The following is a 25,861-nucleotide window of genomic DNA, read 5'->3' as shown; positions in this document are numbered from 1 at the left end:
TCTTTTTTTTTTTACTTATTTCAAGCAATATTTTTCAGTTTGAAATATTACTAGTCTAGACTATCATTTTCGGCATTATTGTAGAGTCTGACTCCCTGAAAGACATAGGTCTAGAGATAGGAAAGATGTGTAACTTACATGTTCAAACGTGTTACTTACAAAGGTAGGTTTCCTTAGCTGATTTAGTAGTGAACACTGGGATCATCATTTAGACGTCCATGCATACGTGGTTATGGGTATTGGATGCATTTTTAACATTACGTCATTGTCATATATTTAGTCTTATTGAAATAGCTCTAGCAGTTACCAGTGAGGACAGGGAGCTTGTACTGACGTGTGATGAGGGACATGGGAGTTAGGCTTATTCAGTAGTAAAAATAGTGCAGTCACATATGGTGATCTTTTTTCAATCAGATGGTATCTCTTTCAGCCTTTTACAGTTCCTTAGGATCTACTTCATAAAATTTACTGTTAGTGTTTCCACTTTATGTTTTTAGGGCTCAGTGAAGAAGGAGAGCCTCTAGGTGTCAGAGCAGAAGTTATGGGTGCCTATCAGAACAGCAGGAGAGAAGGATGAGCTACTAGAATTAGGGTAGAGATCATTTAACTCCTTGATAATCTAATGGAGTGATAATAGTTGATTCAGGTGCTTTCAGTGCACTGATGCAATTTCCCAAATGTAGGAGTCATTTATAACATTAAGGAAGATAAAACGCCAGGCTCTTACGTGAAACCACCTAATGCCAGCTTCAGTCTGTGCGCAGATACTCCTCTTTCCCTTTTTCAGAATGCACCCGTGCTTGTGTGTGTCACTTGGCAGGTTACCGTCAGCATTTTTAAGACCAGGAAATCACTCAGTCCGCTTTAACTGTGGTTGTTACTAATGATCACCTGATACATAGCAGTGGAGAGGCGGATCCTACATGCAGGGGTGGTGGCACAGAGAAGGAAGCAATGGCTCTGAGGAGGGTATCAGAGCAGGTTTCCTAGAGGAGGTGACATCCTGAAGGGATGGGGTGGGAGGGCAGCTAGCTGGAAGAGTCTCAGGGACCTGAGGGACCCTGCTCAGGGGTGTGGCTGGAGCTGCAGAGGAGGGAGTGGGATGACAGCTGTGTTCGCTGCACAGGGAATCAGGCTTTATGTTTACCAGCAAACTGATGTTAAAATGCTTGTTTAAGAGGTAGAATAATCCGTAAGCTCCTCCAGGGGAGCCATGCTTTTCGCTTTATATTTCTGGTTCTTCCTTTTATACCTGACACCAGGTAGACATTCAGTGCCATATAAAACCCTCAGCAGTTGTTGAACCAAATCCTAACAATTTAATGAGTTGGTCCCCAAAGCTATGATGTATGTCCTGAGTGGCAGGGCTCTTGAGGAGTGGTGTTGAGGATCTGAGATGGTACAGGAGGCCCATCGCCCCCACTTCACCGCAGGGTGACAAGGGTCAGAGAGCAGGTGCTTGCTGTGAGCTCTCATTTGAAGACTGCTTTATTTTTCTAAATGATTTGTTTTTAATTATCTAGTCTTCTTCCCAGAACCCCAAAAGAACGGTGGTTTCCTAAGGGCTCCAGGACTTTTTTTTGGGGGGGGGGGCTCAGTGGTTTCAGATTAGGCTCCACAAATCAACATTTTTTTCTTTATTTACAATTATTTACCTATGATGAAAACAAAATGTTTTGCATTGTTTTCTTGTACAAACAATAGTTTTAAAAGATGTAAGGCATTAAAAACAAGATTGTTCATAGCCTTTACCGTTAACAAATAGTTGCTGTGCTTTACCAGAGAAGAAAAACTGTACGAAGGTGTACATTTTTAATAGTTGCAGAACCAAAATCTAACCTACACTGTCAGTACCCTCCCTCTCAGCCTGCCACTCTTTCAGCCATGGGCCCTTCTGGATCTTAGGGACCATTATGGATCCATTCATGTGTTGCTGGGATCTTTTCCAGGTAACAACTCCAAGTGTATTTAGTAAAAACTGAATTAATTAGAATTACATCTTAATTTAAATATGGTAAGAATTCATTACAGTAACAATATGTTACTTACTTTAGATTTACCGCTGGTGTGAATGTCAATTTTGCATGTATATCTGTTTTTATTTTTAAGCAACAGAGAAACTACTGTTTATTTCTGAATGTGTAGTCTTTGTGGAATTATTACCTCAGATAACAGTGACACTGGGGAGGGCATGATGGAAGATGTCTCAGAATCTGAGATCCCATTATAAACCACACGCATCCCCCTGCCAATCAGGGTTTACAATGAGATATGTCCTGGCTGGGAAGTGTTGCCCTCGGTTGAGAACTGCTCTTTCTATCAGTGAGTTTCAAGCTGCAGGTTTGCTCCAGCAGTGGGTTGTGAAATCAGTGTATTTGAGCAAGGCAGCATTTTTCATTTTTACTAGGAAAGGATAGAAATTAGAGTGTGGGTAAGTTGGTTTCTGAATTATGTATATACATAATTTAGATACACATGTGTAATTGGTTGGAATGTAAAACTATCTTACTCTGGGTCATAGTGAAAAAATGATAAACGTTGCTTTTAAATACTAGTAAATTGCCTTGTCTGAACCAATTAAGAGCATCTAATAAACGAGTACTTTCTCTGTAGTTTTGGAGAGCGTCTTTAAAACATCATATTTTACCAGGAGAATTATAAAACATAGGTTAACTATAAACAGGACTTTTTCTAAAAATTGAGGCAAAATCTTATAATGGCTATTATAAGCTCTCTCATTGAAGATTGTATTTACCTATTGAACTGGAGCTCCAGGTAAAGGCATTTAAGTAGATACCTATACCTAACACACTAGATATCCTAAATCTACTGATTTATACACAAATGTAAATTGAGGTCATTTTTGCAAGAATTTGTTATGTTAAAGTACAAATAGAAGGTGGCCAAACCTCAATATACTAAATAGAAGCTATTCTTTAAATACATGTCAAGTCATGAGTTTTTGCTGCCTTGAGCCCCAGTGGGTTCTATTAATAAAAAGTTGTTTTATTGTATAATGCCAAATTATGTGTGCATAAACTCTTAAACACAGTCATTACTACTATGAATATATATAATATATATGTATATATTATTTATGGTTCTCAAGTTTGGACAAACTGCTGGCATAGAAATAATAGTGCTTTTCATTTTTATGTTTCTCAAAGACTATATTTAATATTTATTTACATTTTGAATGTCTCCAGTGTACTTAGTACATTTTATTTTTTGAAAAAGTGGGCCTTGTCTTTTTGTTACTTGTATTAATACAGATTTCATCCATACATTTGGAATTCTCCTTTTGAAGTAAAAGTACTGCTAAGTGCAGGATCTACTTTCTGCATTTAATAAGGGTTTTTTTTTCAGTACTGTTTTCCAATTTCACTCATCATTTCATGAGAAATAACTAAAGTTTGTAAATGAGAAAATATTGTATTATTTCCAAAGATTGTCTCTTCTCCCCTCAGATCTTATCCTGGATCTGGTAATTAGCAGGAAGCAAGTAGGACATTGCTGTGGGGAGTGCATTTGTCAGGGTGAAGATTTAGTTATGATTAACCATTGCTTGTTTCCTTTAATCTGATGCTCCCCCTCCCCCTTGATATGGCAGCCTGGATGGCTCAATATGCAGTTGAAAGAAGTATGATCAGTAAATCGAAGGTTCTGTGGATTTCTGGCTTTTCTGGAAAGGCTGATGGGGAAAAGGCAGATAGAACCAGAGCTGGAAGGGCATATGGTGGGATCTATTTAGTTGGGGAAGGATGCCATTTTGGAGGCTGCATCTTCCATGGCCAGTGGAGGGCATTTTGGGAGCTGCTGGTGGATGCTGGGAGGCATGAATGGCTGACATACCGAAAGCATTTAAACTGTACGCCAAGGGACTGTCTAAAGTGTTGCATAATTATGGTTACTGTATTCATTTCAGTACAAAATAGTACCCTAGGAATTTTGTTACTTTTACCATTATAATTAGCACTTAGACCACTGTATTAAATTTGGAATTGGTTGCTGTCATGATCATCAAATATGTATATCCTTATAAAATTTAAATTAATTGTTACCAAAGTAGAACGTGTGCTTATTTACAACATCTAATTGTGCTCAAAGCTCACATGGGAGACCTACAGGCTCTGGGCCCACGTGCCTGCCTCTCCCATCCACTCCTGAGGCAGCCATCCCAGCTCTTTGTTAGTTATTGCTTCTTTCAAAACTGCGTGCATATATAGCACTTCTGTAGTCATTAGTTTTATCTGGTATCTCTTTAATGCAGTATTCTACCCTCACACTTCATGGATAACTATTCTGTAATCAAGGGTTGGCAGAAGTGACGGGTATTGTGTTGCTGCTCTTCAGCCCATCATTTCCTTTATTTTTTCCATCCTTTCTTTTATTTCTTCCATGTTTGGCTTAGGTCTGAGGCTATCTATGAACTTTGCTTAGACTTGTTTCTAAGCCAGTAGGCATTTGCTGTATCTCTCTAATAAAATCTGTGTGTCTTCATAAAGAAAGTATTATGTTTACATACTTTTATTAATCAGCTAAACATTTTTAAACTATGGTTCAGTATTTAAAATGCACTAATTACTTGCATTGTGGAAACAGTTGGAAGTAGTCCTTGTGACTAAGACATAATTAAAATTATAAGTATTATTTTTAAAAGGACTTTATTATTACTTTAACAGTTTACACATATTTGCTTCATAAATAATTCATTCAACAAATATTTATTACTATGCGTCAGGTACTGTTTATAAGTAATATATTTGTTTTACTGTATTCTTATTTGTGTATGATGAATTGACTTACAATTTTTTGTTGCTGTTTTTCTTAGACAAAATTGAAGAAGCACAAAAAGAACTCAATGGGGCAGAAGTGTCAAAAAAAGGTAAATTAAAATCAACCCCAGTATAGGCTTTATTCTTACAGAGATTCCTGTATAAATATCTTATTATTGCAGCCTCTCTAAATGAATCAGTGTAAACACATCCCAAAGTTAAAAATCACCTTAAACTGATAGATACCTAAAAGTCTATGGACTTTGCTTTATGAAATGTTTTAACTGCATAGCATATTCTGTAACTGTTTCCCACATGTTAACTATTTTGCTGGTGGGAATATGAAAGATGGTTGCAGCGTTTCTGAAAGCCCTGTTTGGGAGACTGTCCCATAGCAATCAAGTTACCCGTATAATGGGTACTGATGGTACTGTGTTCGCATATGTGTGTGCATATGTGTGTTCACATGGTGCAGTATTCTTTGTGAAATGACAAAAACCTAAGACAACTAAAATAACCCAAACGTTAGTCATTGCCGGGAATAATTGTATCAATTGTCGTACCTTCATATTTTGGGATGTGATGCAGCTTTAAAAAAATGTTAATTATTTCAGTTGACTGTGGTGATTTGTTGCAATGGTGAGAGAAGGAGCAGGGGAAGGTGATTAACTTTTATTTATCTGGATTTTGTTCTTTCACTAGGTACAATGGGTAAATTTTGTGTAAAGAATAAAAAGCTTAAAAGCAAAAATCAGTTTTCATCACAAAAAGCATACTGATTATTTTCCCAGGTAATATGAAAAAATGCTTTCGATGTACAACAGCCTGTGGGAGGGGAGGAAGAAAGGAAGGTGGGTAGAGTTCCAACACTCTCTGTTCATGTGTAGAATTGAATAGAAGGATCTACGGTTCTCCTTATGGCGTTTAGATTTCATGATTTTTTATTGCTTTATCCTTGTTGTATCTTCTAATTACAGTGGGATATTTTGGCAGAGTAATTTAGCTACGTAGGATTCCAATGGAAAGTCTTTTTTTTAAATCTAGTTAGCTTCCTAACTAGGTATCATTAGTGGAAATAATTTCCGGTTGTCCAGCTTCTCTATCCCTTGGACCAGCCTGTGAAGTCTCCAGGGTTGTTTGGGGTTTGTCTGAGTAGTGACGCTGTGATGCGCGGACACCTTAAAGTGTCTTCCTTCTTTTTTCTCTCCCCTCACCCACCGTGGGATCTCTGGGAGGCCCATAGCAAATATGACCCTTTAATGACCCTCTGGCAGAAACACAAGTCTAAGAAGAGCAGAGAAGTCACCACAGCCACACCGTTCCTTTGAAAGGTTGACTGAATATCCCTTCCCACATTGCTGAAATCATGAAGCATTAGAGACACTCAGGCTATAAGAACCTAACAATTTAAAGTTCTTTGTCGTGGTCAATCTTTTTCCGCATCTACTGATGGTTTAGAGCTGCTTCAGTTAGGAAAATAAATGTGTTCTTGTCTTCCTTTTCCCTCTTCCCTACCCCTGTGGCAAAGAGCTTTAAAAACCATGAACTAAATGTCTGATAGGAAGGAGGAAATGGAACAGAGGTTCTAGAAAAAGAAATTGGATAATAAGGTTGAAAATAGTCCAGTGGGCTGCATTTGGCAGGCTACACTTATTTAAGACCTAGGATGAATACCAAGTGAGCATTGTTCTGTGCAATTCACTGCCTAGAATTTCTACTCAGCTTTCATTTTTACATACGCATTCTGGGCAAATTAAAAATAAAATAGTTTTCCTCAAATATAATTGAGGAGTAACATCAGTTTGTCTTTAACAACATGAGATAAAATTTTTGAGTAATAAACGTCTTGAGATTTCTCAGGTCTTTGCTTGCTAAGCTGTCTGTTTGATGAAAGGAAATTCATTTCTTCTTTTGAAGAATATACTTTAAAAATTTAGAGTTATTTATTGTTTTTATTGAATAAGATAAGTCATCTAGAATAGACCACTTTTTCACTATTTTTTCCAACATGCTTTTGGTCATTTCCCCTGAAATTTTAACTTTTTCTACATATGCCTTTTTTTCTACATTGCTCATGTTTCTAAGGCTTCATCTCTATTGAAGATGCTGTCGTCCTTAACCTGTTCAAGGTTCTTTCCCCCCCTCTTCTTTTTTTAACCATTAGGACAAATAACTAATTTATCTTCAGAAGCATTTAGAATACCGGTAGGCTCTTAAGGAAAACAAACCTTGCTTATTGGTAGACTAAAAAAGATATCTTTCCTGTTTTCTAACATTTTAAGGAAGGATTCATCTGTTTATTATAATAAGGTGGCAAAGAAACTGACTTGGCTCATTATACACCAATAGAATAAAGAAATGCACTAAATTATGGTAATACATATTTTTTATTCTTTCTCTCCATTTATGAATGAAAGTCAGATGACTAGAATGTGATTTATTTTGATTTTAACCAATTTGGAGATAAATATAGCATGCAACATACATACAATTCTCTATAATGTCCTTATTTTCTTCCTTACAGCACTATTGGTCTTAACATCCACTGTGCTTGACACTATTTCTAAAATTATTGCACGAGATTTAAATAAAATAAATAGTGAATTTCACAGATGTAGTGATGAATATGTATGAAATAAACTGGGAAGAAATAAATAGATCAGTTAGGAAAGCTTTTATATGCTGTCTCATGAATAAACTTTAATTTTAATACTTTGTTTTAAATTTTTATCACACAATATTTGATACATAAAATAATATATAAGTATATGTAATATATATTATTACATATGTAATATGTAATATATATTATCACATATGTCATATATTATTACATATATAATGTGTAATATATATTATCACATACATTTAATACATAATACTTAGTGTATGTAACATGCATTATTATAAATCATAAGAATAACATGGTAATCTTTGATTCCAATACCCAACTTAAGGACTGGCACATTGCTAATATGTACTGTTGTATCAACCTACATGCTAATCTCCATTTCATCCCACTATCTGCTTGGTAGAGATATTTAACTGTTTTTAAGTTTGCATCATCATTTTAGTGCTTCTTAAAAATAGTTGTGTATTCTCAAACAATATCCTTTTTAGTTTTGTCTGAGTTTGAGCTTTAAAAATAAAATTATATTATTTGCCGTTGGAAAATTTTCATTCTTTTTTATGGCTTAGTGGTATTCCATTCTGTGTATATGTATTCCACATCTTCTTTATCCATTCATCTGTTCATGGACACTTAGGTTGCTTCCATACCTTGGTAATTGTAAATAATGATGCTATGAACATTGGGGTACGTGTATCTTTTCAAATTAGTGTTTTTGGTTTTTTGGATATATACCCAGGAGTGGAATTGCTGGGTCATATGGTAGTTCTATTTTCAGCTTTTTGAGAAACCTCTGTATTGTTTTCCACAGTGGCTGCACCAATTTACATTCCCACAACAGTGTACAAGGGTTCCCTTTTTTCCACATCTTCACCAATATTTGTTATTTGTGTTCTTTTTGATGATAGCCATTCTGATGGGTATGAAGTGATACCTCATTGTGGTTTTGATTTGCATTTCCCTGATGATTAGTCATGTTGACCATCTTTTCATGTGCCTGTTGGCCATCTGCATTTCCTCTTTGGGAAAATGTCTATTCACTTCTTCTGCCCCATTTTTTAATCAGGTTTTTTTTTTTGATGTTGAGTTGTATGAGCTGTTGATGTATGCTGGATATTAATCCCTTATAGGTCACATCATTTGCAAATATTTTCTCCCATTCAGTTGGTTGGCTTTTCATTTTGTTGATGATTTCCTTTGCTGTGCAAAGGCTGTTAAGTCAAATTAGGTCCCATTTGCTTATTTTTACTTTTATTTCCTTTACTTCAGGAGATGGATCCAAAAAAAGTACCGCTGTGATTTATGAAAAAAAGTGTTTTGCCTGTGTTTTCCTCTAGGAGTTTTGTAGTATCCAGTCTTATATTTAAAGGTCTTCAATCCATTCCGAGTTTATTTTTGTATATGGTATTAGAGAATGTTCTAATTTCACTCTTTTACATGTAGCTGTCCAGTTTTCTCAGCACTACTTATTGAAGAGACTGTCTTTTCTCCAGTGTATATTCTTGACTCCTTTGTCATAGATTAATTGACCAAGTCAATGTATTTAATAATATGAGATTATTCGAGTTTTCTTTTTTCTCTTCAATTAGATATTTTTCTTATAATTTATCCATTTTATTAACTATTCACACTTATTGGCAAAAAGTCATTCATGGTATTCTCTTTCTCTCATTGCTGCTGGATCTGTAGTTGTGTCTCCATTTTCTCACTGTTAATATTGTTCATTTGTGCCTTTTCTCTCTGTCTTGGTTAGTCTTGCCAGAGGTTTGTCTGTTTCACTCCCCTTTTATTGTACCAACTTCTGAGTTTCTTGATATTCTCTTGTATCATACTTTTCCGTTTCATTACATTTTTCTCTTTATTATCTTTTCCTCTTTTTTGAGCTTATTCTGTTATGAAATTTCTTAAGTTGGAAACTGGGCTTATTTATTTTTAAGTCTATTCTTTCCTGTTAGAATCATTTAAAGCTATTGATTTCCTTGTAGACCTTGCTTTAGCTATATTAAATATGACTTCATGTTTGCTACTTTCATTAATTTCTGTGCTGGTTTCTTCTTTCACTCTCTTGATAGAATTTTTTTCCCTTGGGGATGGTTGGGGATTTTATTTATTTTTTTGTTAGTGATTTCTGATTTAATTGCATTGTTATGTTAATTGATTTTTAAAACCAGTTTGTATTTCTAATACATATAAAATACAATATTTCTAAAATTTCTAAAATAATTTGCTCTCTGTTTCTGAATACAGTATAGTCAAAAGTTTCAGGGAATGTTCTATAAAAATGCTCCTAGAATTTATGTTAGAAATTTAGAATTCAGCATTTTACAGATAAATTCACCATTTTACAAAGATGGAAGAGCTGAAGTTGAAAACTGTTAAATAACCTTATCCCAGGGACTGCAACCAGAAAGTGGCATGAGGACTTTTCAAGTCTGTGTTATTCTAATATTATTCTGCATCATAACTGGATGAGAGCTGTATTCTAGTGATAGTTGAATCTGTAGTACAGCTAGTCCTGTTCTAAGTTAAGCCTTTGAGTAAAGAGATCACCTTTTAAAAGAATATTGTAATGATTCCGGAAGAAACAGGAGTCAAACAATGGGTATAGAAAAAGGTGGAGATTTTAGGTCAGCTTGCATTGGGATTTTTCATATTATTCTGTCTCAAACAGCAAAATCCTGAAATCACCACCATAATACCTATAGTTTCCTTTTAGCAGCCATCACTCTGAAATCATATACTCTAGCCACCAGAAAATTTTTATTTAAAAAATAATTTCAGTTAATCATCTATTTTACCATGTATATGAGAGTAATGGGTCCTAAGGATATAAGCAATTTATGGCTTAAGAAATACATTAAGGAATCTGTCCTGCTGAAATAACTCTGTGATATTCAGACTTGCTCCAAGGAGTCACTTGACAAGTAGGATTTTTGTTAACATAGGCATAATGAATGGCCTGGAATTACCCTCTTGTTATCTGGGGAAGCCTGAGGGAAGTTAGGTTCCTATGTAAAACTAGATTGAGTAATTCAGAAGTGAGCGTGACTAATGAGCAAAAAACTAGATTGTGAACTCTAATTAGTGGGTAAATATGAAAGCCAGAGTTTGCTCACCTACTTTCCTAAATTTTTTTAAGCTCCTTATAATATGAATAAGTTTGCAAGGAGTGAAAAATACTCCCTTTTTTTTCTTTTTTAAATAGCACATGTGATATTAAAAAAAAAGAAATGAAGGTTCATTTGGAATAGTATTTTATGTTAATAAGGTTATGCTTTAATGCCAGTGACATTCTTTTCCTTAAGAATTCTGCTAAGAATACTTAAGAAAATACAAGAGCATATTCCTATAATTAGGGATGATGAAGTCCTTCCTAAGTGAGACTAAACTTTAAGTGGCATACTGGAAAAGTTGGACTGATTTTTATTAAATTAAAATGAATAATGTTAAGATAAGATTAAATATAAGATAAGATTAAAATGTTTTAAAACAGCCTGGGAGAAAGTATGTGCAATAAAACAAAACTTGGTTGGGTTACTTAAAATGTTATAAACTTGGAAAGGCATTAGCAATTTATAAAATGAAAGCTCACACGGATACAGCCAATGGAAGGCCTAGTGTAATATATTAGTGAGATGTCTGAACTATTGAATTTTTTAAAGGAATGCAGTTTAATTATTTCAGTATTATAATAATGCTAGTAGTTTATAAATTAATTACCAGGAAATAGTGTAATTAAATGAGCATTAATGGCTGTTTATTTTTTATTTTATTTTTATAACCTAACCAAAAGTATGGTTAATCCCCAATATTTCTTATCTTCAATTGTGAGATGAATTCTGGTTAGTGGGAAAGACAGAAAGAGAGAGAGAGAAAGGCAGAGAGGGAGTAAGGGAGACAGAGAGAGAAAGTGTGTGTGTGTGTGTGTGGTTGTTTCCTTTCGGGTTTGTGTCCTCTTACCCATTCTTTTTTTTTTTAAATACAGCAGGTTCTTATTATCTATTTTATACATATTAGTGTATACATGTCAGTCCCAATCTCCCAATTCAACCCACCGCTCCCACCACCACCACTTTCACCCATTGGCATCTATATGTTTGTTCTCTACATCTGTGTCTCTATTTCTGCCTTGCAAACCAGTTCATCTGTACCATTTTTCTAGATTCCACATATATGCGTTAATATACAATATTTGTTTTTCTCTTTCTGACTTACTTCTCTCTGTATGACAGTCTGTAGGTTCATCCATGTCTCTACAAATGACCCAATTTTGTTCCTTTTTATGGCTGACTAATATTCCATTGTATATATGTACCACATCTTCTTTATCCATTTGTCTGTCGATGGGCATTTAGGTTGCTTCCATGACCTGGCTATTGTAAATAGTGCTGCAATGAACATTGGGGATGCAGGTGTCTTTTTGAATTATGGTTTTCTCTGGTATATGCCCAGTAGTGGGGTTGCTGGGTCATATGGTAATTCTATTTTAAGTTTTTTAAGGAACCTCCATACAGTTCTCCATGGTGGCTGTATCAATTTACATTCCCACCCACAGTGCAGGAGGGTTCCCATTTCTCCACACCCTCTCTAGCATTTGTTGTTTGTAGGTTTTTTGATGATGGCCATTCTAACCCATGTAAGGTGATACCTCATTGTAGTTTTGATTGCATTTTTTTAATAATTAGTGATGTTGAGCAGCTTTTCTCATGCATCATGGACATCTGTATGTCTTCTTTGGAAAAATGTCTATTTAGGTCTTCTGCCCATTTTTGGATTGGGAGGTTTATTTTTTTAATATTGAGCTGCATGAGCTGTTTATATTGTTTGGAGATTAATCCTTTGTCCATTGATTCGTTTGCAAATATTTTTTCCCATTCTGAGGGTTGTCTTTTTGTCTTGTTTGTACTTTCCTTTGCTGTGCAAAAGATTTTAAGTTTCACTAGGTCCCATTTGTTTATTTCCATTACTCTAGGAGGTGGGTCAAAAAAGATCTTGCTGTGATTTATGTCAAAGAGTGTTCTTTCAATGTTTTCCTCTAAGAGTTTTATAGTGTCTGGTCATACATTTAAGTTTTTAATCCATTTTGAGTTTATTTTTGTGCATGGTGTTAGGGAGTGTTCTAATTTCATTCTTTCACATGCATCTGTCCAGTTTTCCCAGCACCACTTATTGAAGAGACTGTCTTTCATCCATTGTATATCCTTGCCTCCTTTGTTATAGATTAGTTGACCATAGGTGCATGGGTTTATCTCTGGGCTTTCTATCCTGTTCCATTGATCTATATTTCTGTTTTTGTGCCAGGACCATACTGTCTTGCTTATTGTAGATTTGTAGTATAGTCTGAAGTTAAGGAATCAGATTCCTCCACCTCTGTTTTTTTCCCTCAAGACTGCTTTAGCTATTTGGGGTCTTTTGTGTCTCCATACAAATTTTAAGACTTTTTGTTCTAGTTCTGTAAAAAATGCCATTGGTAATTTGATAGGGATTGCATTGAATCTGTAGATTGCTTTTGGTAGTACAGTCATTTTCACAATATTGATTCTTCCAATCCAAGAACTTGGTATATCTCTCCATCTGTTTGTGTCATCTCTGATTTCTTTCATCAGTGTCTTATAGTTCTCTGAGTACAGGTCTTTTACCTCCTTAGGTAGGTTTATTACTAGGTATTTTATTCTTTTTGTTGCAATGGTGAATGGGATTGTTTCCTTAATTTCTCTTTCATTGTCAGTGTATAGGAATGCAAGAGATTTCTGTGTATTAATTTTGTATCCTGCTACTTTACCAAATTCATTGATTAGCTCTAGTAGTTTTCTGGTGTCATCTTTAGGATTATCTATGTATAGTATCATGTCATCTGCAAACAGTGACAGTTTTACTTCTTCTTTCCCAATTTGTATTCCTTTTATTTCTTTTTCTTCTCTGATTGCCATGGCCAAAACTTCCAAAACTATGTTGAATAATAGTGGCGAGAGTGGACATCCTTGTCTTGTTCCTGATCTTAGAGGAAATGCTTTCAGTTTTTCACCATTGAGAATGATATTTCCTGTGGGTTTGTTGTATATGGCCTTTATTATGTTGAGGCAGGTTCCCTCTGTGCTCACTTTCTGGAGAGCTTTTATCATAAATGGGTGTTGAATTTTGTCAAAAGCTTTTTCTGCATCTATTGAGATGATCATATGGTTTTTTTTCTTCAATTTGTTAATATGGCATATCACATTGATTGATTTGCATATATTGAAGAATCCTTGCATCCCTGAGATAAATCCCACTTGATCATTGTGTATGATCCTTTTAATGTGTTGCTGGATTCTGTTTCCTAGTATTTTGTTGAGGATTTTTGCATCTATATTCATCAGTTATATTGGTGTGTTATTTTCTTTTTTTGTAGTATCTTTGTGTGGTTTTGGTATCAGGGTGATGGTGACCTCGTAGAATGAGTTTGGGAGTGTTGTTTCCTCTGCAGTTTTTGGCAGAGTTTGGGAAGGATGGGTGTTAGCTCTTTCCTAAATGTTTGGTAGAATTCACCTGTGAAGCCCTCTGGTCCTGGGCTTTTTTTTTGTTGGGAGATTTTTAATCACAGTTTCAATTTCATTACTTGTGATTGGCCCATTCATATTTTCTATTTCTTCCTGGTTCAGTCTTGGAAGAGTATACCTTTCTAAGAATGTGTCCATTTCTTCCAGGTTGTCCATTTTATTGGCATAGAGTTGCTTGTAGTAGTCTCTTATGATGCTTTGTATTTCTGTGGTGTCCATTGTCACTTCTTTTTCATTTCTCATTTTATTGATTTGGGTCCTCTCCCTTTCTTCTTGATGAGTCTGGCAAAAAGTTTATCAATTTTGTTTTTCTTCTCAAAGAACCAGTTTTTAGTTTTATTGATCTTTCCTATTGTTTTCTTTGTTTCTATTTCATTTATTTCTGCTCTGATCTTTATGATTTCTTTCCTTCTACTAACTTTGGGCTTTCTTTGTTCTTCTTCCTCTAGTTCCTTTAAGTGTAAGATTAGATTGTTTATTTGAGATTTTTCTTGTTTCTTGAGGTAGGATTGTATTGCTAAAAACTTCCCTCTTAGAACTGCTTTTGCTGCATCCCATAGGTTTTGGATTGTCATATTTTCATTGTCATTTTTCTCTAGGTATTTTTTGATATCCTCTTTGGTTTCTTCAGTGATCTCTTGGTTACTTAGTAACGTATTGTTTAGCCTCCATGTGTTTGTGTTTTTTACGTTTTTTTCCCTGCAATTTATTTCTAATCTCATAGCATTGTGGTCGGAAAAGATGCTTGATATGATTTCAATTTTCTTAACTTTACTGAGGCTTGATTTGTGACCCAAGATGTAATTTATCCTGGAGAATGTTCCGTGTACACTTGAGAAGAAAGTGTAATCTGCCATTTTCGGATGGAATGTCCTAAAAATATCAATTAAATCTATCTGATCTATTGTGTCATTTAAAGCTTGTGCTTCCTTATTAATTTTCTGTCTGGATGATTGGTGTAAGTGAGGTATTAAAGTCCCCACCCTTACTGTGTTACTGTTGATTTCCTCTTTTATAGCTGTTAGCAGTTGCCTTATGTATTTTTTTTCTTCTGATAAAACTTTTTATTTTTTTATCATTTTTTTTATTAGTTTCTGCTTTATAACAAAGTGAATCAGTTATACATATACATCTGTTCCCATATCCCTTCCCTCTTGCGTCTCCCTCCCTCCCACTGCCTTATGTATTGAGGTGCTCCTATGTTGGATACAGTCTATGCATATAGATTTATAATTGTTATATCTTCTTCTTGGATTGATACCTTGATCATTATGTAGTGTCCTTCCTTGTCTCTTATAACATTCTTTATTTTAAAGTCTATTTTATCTGATATGAGTGTTGCTACTCCAGCTTTCTTTTTTTTTTTTTTTTTTTTTTAATTATTTTTGCGGTACTTGGGCCTCTCACTGTTGTGGCCTCTCCCGTTGTGGAGCACGGGCTCCGGACGCGCAGGCTCAGCGGCCATGGCTCATGGACCCAGCCGCTCCGCGGCATGTGGGATCTTCCCGGACTGGGGCACGAACCCGTGTCCCCTGCATCGGCAGGCGGACTCTCAACCACTGCGCCACCAGGGAAGCCCTTCAGCTTTCTTCTGATTTCCATTTTCATGGAATATCTTTTTCCATCCCCTCACTTTCAGTTTGTATGTGTCCCTAAGTCTGAAGTGGGTCTCTTGTAGACAGCATATATATGGGTCTTGTTTTTGTATCCATTCAGCGAGCCTGTGTCTTTTGGTTGGAGCAATTAATCCGTTCACATTTAAGGTAATTATCGATATATATATTCCTGTTACCATTTTCTTAATTGTTTTGGGTTCTTTTTTTTTTGTAGGTCCCTTTGTTCTCTTGTGTTTCCCACTTAGAGAAGTTCCTTTAGCATTTGTTGTAGAGCTGGTTTGGTGGTGCTGAATTCTCTTAGCTTTTGCTTGTCTGTAAAGCTTTTGATTTCTCCATCGAATCTGAATGAGATCCTTTGCAGGTAGAATAATCTTGGTTGTAGGTTCTTCCGTTTCATCACTCTAAATATATAGTGCCACTCCCTTCTGGCTTGTAGAGTTTCTGCTGAGAAATCAGCTGTTAACCTTATCAGAGTTCCTTTGTATGTTATTTGTCATTTTTTTCCCTTGTTGCTTTTAATATTTTTTTCTTTGTCATTAATTTTTGTCAGTTTGATTACTCTGTGTCTCGGAGTGTTTCTCCTTGGGTGTATCCTGCCTGGGACTCTGCGCTTCCTGGACTTGGGTGGCTATTTCCTTTCCCATGTTAGGGAAGTTTTTGACTATAATCTCTTCAAATATTTTCTCAGGTCCTTTCTCTCTGTCTTCTCCTTCTGGGACTCCTATAATGCAAATGTTGTTGCATTTAATGTTGTCTCATAGGTCTCTTAAGCTGTCTTCAATTCTTTTCATTCTTTTTTCTTTATTCTGTTTTGCCACAGTGAATTTCATCATTCTGTCTTCCAGGTCACTTATCTGTTCTTCTGTGTCAGTTACTCTGCTATTGATTCCTTCTAGTGTATTTTTCATTTCAGTTATTGTATTGTTCATCTCTGTTTGTTTGTTCTTTAATTCTTCTAGGTCTTTGTTCTTTAATTCTTCCAGGTCTTTGTTAAACATTTCTTGCATCTTCTTGATCTTTGCCTCCATTCCTTTTCCGAGGTCCTGGATCATCTTCACTAGCGTTATTCTGAATTCTTTTTCTGGAAGGTTGCCTATCTCCACTATATTTAGTTGTTTTTCTGGGTTTTTATCTTGTTCCTTCATCTGGTACATAGTCCTCTGCCTTTTCATTTTGTCTTTCTGTGAATGTGGTTTTCGTCCACAGTCTACAGAATTCTAGTCCTTCTTGCTTCTGCTGGCTGCTCTCATCTGGATGAGGCTATCTAAGAGGCTTGTGCAACCTTCCTGATGGGAGGGACTGGTGGTTGGTAGAGCTCAATGGCTATTTATTTTAAATAAATATATTTATAAATTCTACTTTTTAATATTAAAGCTCAAAAAAAATTCATCATGTTTTCCTTGTAAAGTTGTTATTAGTTCATTCTTTTATTCAGTAATTTTTTATTATGCATCATCCATTCTTTTTAGCCCTAGGAAATAGATAGGAAAGAAAAAATCTGTACCTTAACGGAACCTGTTTAACTCAGCTCTTGCCCAAATTATCATAAAATCTGAATTGGTAGAATCAAAATTCATGAGGTTTTCTGTAGTCTGGCAGCAGTGCCTAACTAATTTCCCTTGGGAAAACAGGAACTGATTTTCTGTTTTTTAGAAAAGAAAGTCATCTCTTTTTTCTTTTCATACTATATTACTTTTAATTTCAAATTTAAATATTCAGCTCTCCTGAAGTGTTCTTTTTTAGTGTAATAGACAATGCTAATGGCTTATGTAACAGGAAAATTAGTATTATTTTAATTATTTGTGCCATGTATATGAGTTAAAGTTATCATATGTCAATTCAGTCAATATTTTGAGATTTAAAAATACTAAATCCCAAGAGATCATTGCTTTGCAACTAGACTGGTGCCAGCTTTATAGAAGATGATTTGCATAATGATAAACAAAGCACCTTTTAGTACATTTATGAAAAATAAATGTCTTTAAGTATTCTGTTCATGGTTTTTAAATGCAAAAAGTAAAACTTTGCTTCCTACAAATTATGAGAGGCAAAAACCCTCAGTGTATTTCCTAAGAATGTTACTGATTACACTCTATGGTGTAATCAATCATTTATTAAATTAGAGGCTAAAATAGTTAGCGAGATTTAACTTTTATAGAATTCATTGAAAGGCTTGCATTCTTTTACAGTTTTATAGCCTATTCTGTTGACTTCAAAATGCTATTGATTATAAGATGCAAAGTGATTTCATGCACTATTTAGGAATGGAAAAAGTCACTGCCATTTAAGTCAGGACACAGTGCCTTTATAATTGATTGGAAGGTGCCTCAGGTTTTCAGGGAGATTAAAATGTTCAAAACACATTTGTTTAAGATTCTATAAAGTGTGTGTTTATGTCCACTGCTTCATTTTTTCACAGGAGAGATATGAAATAGTTCAGATTATGATGTATGAATTTGAGCTGCTTTGAGGACAGCATCTCTCAGGACTGTGGAAAACAAAGAAATGGGTCTCATTCTGTTGGTTCACTTGGGGATTCATGGAAGAATGATAAGGAAAAAAGCCCAGATTGTGTTTAATTTACCATCTTCACTTTCTTAGATAATTGACCTCATGCATATGCCTCTATTATTTTTTATATGAATCGTGTTGCAGGGTGACTTAAAAGGATAATGTGTACTGCTGTTGATTTATTTAAGCTTTTCTCCAGCTTTGCTTCTGTAACCTATGTATGGGGCAAAAGAAAGAAAAAAAAGAGAGGCGGGCTCAGATGTTTGTTGCCTACATGGAGACTTGTTCTTTTTTCTCATGTTTACTCAGATCAGAGAAGGCAGTACACATGTTGCATGGAAGTCAGGGATATAATTCTGGGGAAGAAACAATAGAAAATAAAAGCAATGGGGAGGCAGAATCAGTTGAAGATAGGTAAACGATTGTGTGAAATTCTAGAAAATAAATCTTAAAAAAAATGAAAGCAAACAGCTATGGAAACAACAAAGTATCATTTCACCCAAATAGGGCATTCTTTTGCTACTGTTTCAGGATTTGGAGTGTGTTTTGTTGGGCTATGCTATATATAAGAAGAATATCAAATTTTAAGGATGATAATTTAGAATTTTGCACTAACCACCAAGCATGGGATACAATAGTAGCTATTTCATTCAAGAAAAGATTTGGAAGAAGAAAATGAGACTCTCTTGATGAGTGAGAAAAGGCAGGAAGAGGACTGAAGAAAATTTAAATGAGAGCAAATGTATATAGTAACATGTGTGCGTAGTTGGATGTTTAGCTAATGAGGAAAGGATTTGACAGATTGTATTGGAAGTACAGCTCTGCAAGGGAACCAAGAATGGGGATGTTGCTATGGGTGTTTATTTCTTGAAGCCCACCACCTAGCATGAAGTTAGCCACTTAGTAACTGTTAACAAACCTCTTTAATGGCTTCCTGTGTCTCTTCAGTGTGAAGACAAATCTCCCTAACACAGCCCATGAGATCTCATCCCTTAAGCTCTTCCCCTCACTGCTGCTACACAAGTGTCCTCATGAATGCTCTAGTTCAGTTTGCCCAACATCATATACTGGCACCTCCTATGGTTTCTAGTGCATACAGTAGGCATTTGGCAAATATTTATTAATAAATGAAGATGGATGGCTGGGTGGGTGGACGGGGGTGTGGTAAGGATGGATTCCTTTACACAGCAGGCATGGCTTCTAAACAATATATACTCTTCTGTCTTTGAAGTGTGTTTAAATCGATATATTTTATTTCTCCTGCTGTAATCTAGACTGCATATCTGAAGTAAATTGTTTGATTATATCAAATTATCTCCATAATTTAATCTATATAATTTAATTGTATATATCTGCAGTGATATATAAAATCATTTCTGTATGTCTCTAACAAAAAATAAAAGCTTCATTCTTTAGTAGAGACTGTGGACATCTAGTACAAATGAATCCTTTCTTTTGATTTTTCTGAACACTAAGATTAAAACTACTCCTGGTGTAGTTTATAATGTTGATATAACATTTTAGTTAACCTGGTGGGAAGTTGTGATGTTCTGAAGAATTGAGGAACTTTCTTAGAAAAATCACCAAGGTTTTTGGAATCTTTCTCAATGAAAACGAAGCAAAAGGATATGAATTCGTATTACTCTTTGGTCAGGGAAGTATGATTGTTATTTTGTAAACTTATTGTTTGAATCAAAGTCTGAATCAGCTTTCTACCAGGTAATCTTGTTAAACCTGCAGAAATATATCAGAATATTTGGTTTTTATTAGTGTCAGCTATCTTGTTGGCAACATTCACATTTTTATCTTTTGTTTCTTCAACTCACTATTTTCATACAAACCATATTATAAGACATTAGAACAAGCTATAAAAATAGAAAATATACTTATTTTGTAACACCTCATCTCGATTGTTGTCAATTTTCTATTACCTTCTTTGCTAACTTGGCTAGAACATAGCCAAAGAGGACCTGTTTTGAAGTACAAGGTTGTTCTTACCACTTTCTCTGAGGTGCTTCTTAAAAGTCAGGTTCAAAGTGCTTATCAAAATGGCAAATAAGAAGGTTTAAATAACAAATGCTATAAGTATGCACTTGCTCTCCTTCTCTTAGTGGTATCTTTAAAAGACAGAGTTATGTTAAGTAAAAATTATAGTATTGTTGGGGTGTAATGTTTATGGATATGATATGTATAACAATAATTCCACAGAAATAGGGGGAAAGAGACAGGAGCTATATAGTTGTAATGTTTCCATGTCTCACTGGAATTAAGTTAGATAAGTTAAAATGTAAGGTAAGTCCTGAAGCACTACAAAGGAAATAGCTCAAAAAAATAGTGAAAAAAATCATTGAAGAAATTAAAATGTTATGTTAGAAAATATCACCTAATGTAACATAAAGCAGTAAAGCAGAAATGTAGGAACAAAAGAGACACAACATGTATTAAAAATAAAAAGTAAAGTGGCAGAGATAAATACAGCTATATCAATAATAACATTACATGTGAATGGATTAAATAGTCCAGTCGAAAGGCAGAGATTGTCAGACTGGATAAAAAAACAAGATCCAACTATATACTGTTTATGCTGAGACAAACTTTAGATTCAAAGACACAACTATCAATAGATTGAAAAAGACCAATAGATTGAAAGTAAAAGGATGGAAAAACCAAGGGTTTTTCTGGCCTTCTTGGGTCAATTGTATTTTTTTTTTTTTAACAAGATGTTGGGGGTAGGAGTTTATTAATTAATTTCTTTATCTTTGCTGTGGTGGGTCTTCGTTTCTGTGCGAGGGCTTTCTCTAGTTGTGGCAAGCGGGGGTCACTCTTCATCGCGGTGCGCGGGCCTCTCACTATCACGGCCTCTCTTGTTGCAGAGCACAAGCTCCAGACGCGCAGGCTCAGTAGTTGTGGCTCACGGGCCTAGTTGCTCCGCGGCATGTGGGAATCTCCCAGACCAGGGCTCGAACCCGTGTCCCCTGCCTTAGCAGGCAGATTCTCAACCACTGCGCCACCAGGGAAGCCCCGGTCAATTGTATTTATAACTTCTTATATTCTATATGTTATACAAGTATCCAAATATTTTAAGATGGAGTATAACCTTCTCTTATAATTTTAAATAGTTTTTTCTGTTGTTATGTCCTACCCTTTTTCATTTCTTTTTTTAAAAGTGTATTTTATTTATTTTATTATTTTTTTTTTTTATGGCCGCACTGAGCAGCATACAGGATCTTAGTTCCCCGACCAGGGATCAAACCCACACCCCCTGCAGTGGAAGCACAGAGTCTTAACCACTGGACCACCAGGGAAGTCCCCCTTTTTCCTTTCTGAGAACATTTATTACTGATTAGATTGATTTTTAAAATAAATATATTTATTTTATTTTATTTATTTTTGGCCACGTTGCATCTTCATTTCTGCGCACGGGCTTTCTCTAGTTGTGGTGAGCGGGGGCTACTCTTCATTGCGGTGCACAGGCTTCTCATTGTGGTGGCTTCTCTTGTTGCGGAGCACGGGCTCTAGGCGTGCAGGCTTCAGTAGTTGTGGCATGTGGGCTCAGTAGTTGTGGCTCATGGGCTCTAGAGTGTAGGCTCAGTAGTTGTGGCGCACAGGCTTAGTTGCTCCGCGGCATGTGGGATCTTCCCGGACCAGGGCTCCAACCCACATCCCCCTACATTGGCAGGGGATTCTTAACCACTGCACCACCAGGGAAGCCCTGATTTTTTATTTAATTAAAATTTTCAAACATAGTTGTTACTTATTCTATTTAAAACTTTTTCAATTTGATTTATCTCTGATTTTATTTTTGTTTTTATTTTTTATTCCTACAGTCAAAATTATTTCTCTTAAATTATATTGACTGCTTAAGAAATTTTCTTTTATATATAAAATAGTTCTACAGATTTATTTGCCTTTGAATGATTAATAACACAAATATTTGAGTACCTATTTTGTCTCTATCTGCTAGGTTTTGGTCTATATTTTAAATTATTGTTAAATAAGCAGTTATTTGTTGGGTTCTTAATTTGCTAACTACCTGTTTTGGGGTTGAGTATTTCACTACACATTTATTTGTATGTGAATAATACCTGTGCATGATGAATTTAAAAATACGGAACTCCAGGTGACAGAGATGTGCCATCTCTATACTCCAATCCCATAGTGTTTTAATTTTTTTGAAACTTAACGAAATTTTTATTTTAACAAAGATTTTGTAATGTATAAAATTTAGTATGTCTTTATTCTACTACATTTTCCTTTTCTGTTAAAACCTATATTCTTTTTCTGTTTCCTGTTTCCTGATTTTTTTTTTGCTACATCATAGCCTGTTAATGGTGAATTCAGATTCCCTCCCTCACCCCATAATTATTTTTCTATTTCTTATGAACAGTTCTTTAAAATGTATTCTGTTGCCTATTTATTATGCTATAAAAGTTTAATGTTGTATCTTGCATTGTTTAAACCCTTGACTAAATGATTCTTGTTGTTACTTTGGAGGAGTTGGTCTCAAATTCCACTTATATCCCATTCCTGCTTTTCTTTTCAGGGCTGAGGTTCTGCTATGTTCTGATTGTTTTGCAGTGTATTTCCCCCATTAGGAATATTGTCAAAGCTTTGAATCTATTTTGGTTAGTAAAACTAAACTTATTCTTCACTAAATGCTGCAAGAACACTGACCTTCTTCTCCATGTTCCTTTAGTGAAGCATGGTGATGCTCCGAGAGGCTGCTGTTTTGTCAGATACTAGCTCCAAGCTTTTGGGGCTCTGCATCCATAGCATTTGTTCCTTCCTCTCTTATGGGTGTGTCCATTTACTCTGCTTTTGACTTACATGCTATTATTATCATGTATTTGAATTCCACATATATCTTTTATTACTTTTATGCAGTTGCTATTCATCTTCATTTTTTACACGCATTAATCACTTTGGGACTCATTTCGTCTTACATCTCTAGTTTCCCATGTGGGATAATTTTATTTTATATGAAGAATTGTCTTTAGTTTTCCATTAGTGCAGGTCTGTTGTGACATTTCAAATGACAAATTATTTCAAGTATCATTTATTAGAAAATGTCTATTTCTTTTTCATTCTTGAAAAATACTTTTTCTGAGTACAGAAGCACAGGATTCTAGCTTGGCAGTTTATTTCCTTGAGTACATTGTTGCTGTTGAGTTGTCACGTGTGTGAGCCTAATTATAGCTTGTTTGAAGGTAATCTGTCTTTATAATTAAATTTTCTGTTACTGTTAAGACTTTTGGCCTTGTCTCTGACTTCTGCAGCTTCATAGTGATGTGCTGCATAGGTATGATTTCTCTATATTTATCTTGCTTGTGGTTTATAGTACTCTCAAATCTGTAGATTCATGTGTTTCATTAGGTTTTGAAAATTTTTAGACCGTATCTCCTCAAATATTACTTCTGCCCAATTATTTATCTCCTCACCTTCTGAGATTCCATTTCCAGCCTTTGCAATTTATCCTCTTGGTTTTAGATCTAGTTCCTGAATTTTGCATTCCTTTGTCTCCTGGCATTGAGCTGGCCAAAAGGTTCGTTTGGGTTTTTCCATAATATGTTATGGAAGAACCCAAACGAACTTTTTGGCCAACCCAATACTTTATTCCATGTTGCTTCTTTTGACTTAGGTCTCAGTTTGCTATTGTTTTCAGCTGTTATGTTCTGAACTTAAATCCCTCCAGTGAGGTCTAAATTTGGTTGTATTTTTTCAGTTATTTAATTTATACTTGACTTTTCAAATATGTTGCCTCTCTTTTTATACTTCTCAGTTCTCCTCTGGAATTTTCAGTGTGCTTGTCCTTGAACAAAATAAGCACATCTATTTTTAAGGCTCTATGTTATATTAATTCCAATATATTGGACCCCTGTCAATTCGTTTGTAATGTTGGTTGTTTCATGTTGAATTCTCTTCTCAGGTGCCTGGTTATCTTTGAATATGAGTTAGACATTCTATGTGAAAAACTAATGAAATAGTTTGATGCCTAAGTTGATGATATCTTCCTCCAAAGAAGGTTTTCGTTTGCTTCTACCAGGTTCCTAGGAGGACTAGCCAATACAGTAGCAACTTAATCACGTTTGGGGTTTGTGGATTTTCTGGGTCCCTGAAAGTGAGTTACAGTTCATGCAAAGGTTGGTCTGCATCAGTTCTCTCGTTCCTAGAATGAAGCCCTTCCAGCTCTCAACTGGAAACGTAGGTTTTCATAGGGACTCCATGCATGGCCTGCCCTGGGTTTTATCATTTATAACCTTCACTTCTTTAGATTGTCCAAAGAGCTGCTCAGCTTTTCATTGCTCCTTCCGGTTAAGCAAACCAACCCTCTCTGAGCAAAAGGAGCCCCAGATGCTGATTTCACTTTTTGGACTTTTATCCTCCCCTAGATCTTGGTCGAGTACCTTTTCATTGCCTTCTTAATGTTGTGGTGCCTTTAAACTGATAATGTTCATATTTTGTTTAACTATTCTGCTGTTCTCAGGGAGGATCATTTGATTTACTTGATTTGTCATTACTAGGAGTCCCTTATAAATGTTATTAGAGTTAGAATATTAACTTGTTGTCAGCCTATATGTTGAAATACTTTTCTGTGTCATTTGCTTTTTTACATTGAAGTGTTTTTGATAATACACTGAGAGAGTTTAACTTTTATATATTAAAGTGGTTTTTCTTTTGCTTGTTTTTTGGGGGGTTTTTTTGGTTTTTTTTTTTTGCTTAGTAAATGTGTTTCCACTCTCAAAATTAGCTAAATAGTTATCCATATTTTTCTAGTTCTTTCTGTGGTTTTATTTCTTATACTGAATTCATTTAACTTATTTTGGAACATGGTGTCTGCTTAACATCTACTTTACTTTTTTGTCTCATTGTGAAACCTGCATTGCATATTTTAGAACTACATTATCCTTTTACCAAGATTTTGAAATATGCCACTTTTTCATATACTAAACACATATATAGTCTTTCTATGGATTTTCAGTTTAACCATTAATTTTGAGAAAATACTTTACTATTTAATCTCTTTCTTTATATAATTCTTTTTCAGAATTTTATTGTCTAATTTAGAATATCTATTCTCCCAGGTGAAGATTAGAGTCATGTCATATTTTTTAAAGCAAATTTTAAAAGTTGTTTGAAATTGTATAAAATTTAGACATTTGGAAAGAATTGATATCCTCAAAATATTGATTCTCTTCAGGAGCGTGGTGTGTTTCTTTATTTTGTAAGTACATTTTGAAATCATATCAGAAGACTTTTAAATTTTCTGTGTTTTGAATATTTTGTGCTAAATTTATTTCTAGGCATTTATTTTTATTGCTGTTATAAATAGAATATTTTTTCATTATATTTTCTAACTATTTTTGGTATAAGCAAAAAGGTTGATATATGTATGTTTTGGGTGGGCAGCTAACTTACTGAACTCTTGTACTGAACTCTTGTTAGATGTAGTAGAGTTTCAGTTACCTCTCCTAGGTTCTCCAGGAGACCATTATGTTATCAGCAAATAATGCTGTTTTCTTCCTTACCATCATTTGTATCTTACTTCTTTTTATTCTGTTATTGTATTAGCTAGATCATTTGGAGACATGATTAAAAATCATAGAGATTATTACAAGAATCTTTTAGTTGTCCCAGACTTTAGGGATTTCTCTCGTGTTTGATTTTGAGTATTGCCTATCATTGGCGTGATAAATATTCTTTATCATGTTTTCCTAGTGCTCTGAAGGTTTGTTTTGATTTTTCTAATTCCCCTATGACTTCCTCTTTAACCCCTAGGCTATTTGGAAATATGTT

At 34.9% G+C, this 25,861-nt stretch overlaps 1 protein-coding gene across 5 annotated transcripts in view; it reads left to right on the top strand.

Annotated features, from left to right (window-relative positions):
* Positions 1 to 25,861, top strand: part of HIVEP1 (HIVEP zinc finger 1) — a 142,871-nt gene that overhangs the window by 70,219 nt on the left and 46,791 nt on the right. For all 5 annotated transcript variants that reach the window (XM_081245992.1, XM_081245995.1, XM_081245993.1 and 2 more), the window contains exon 3: positions 4,832 to 4,885. In XM_081245992.1, coding sequence (XP_081102118.1) covers positions 4,832 to 4,885 — 54 coding nt within the window. The remainder of the gene's footprint in view (positions 1 to 4,831; positions 4,886 to 25,861) is intronic.

This window comes from Mesoplodon bidens (genome assembly GCF_964165515.1).
Source record: "Mesoplodon bidens genome assembly, chromosome: 10".
In the NCBI taxonomy this organism is placed as follows: Eukaryota; Metazoa; Chordata; class Mammalia; order Artiodactyla; family Ziphiidae; genus Mesoplodon; species Mesoplodon bidens.
This window is presented reverse-complemented; position numbering and strand designations above follow the sequence as displayed.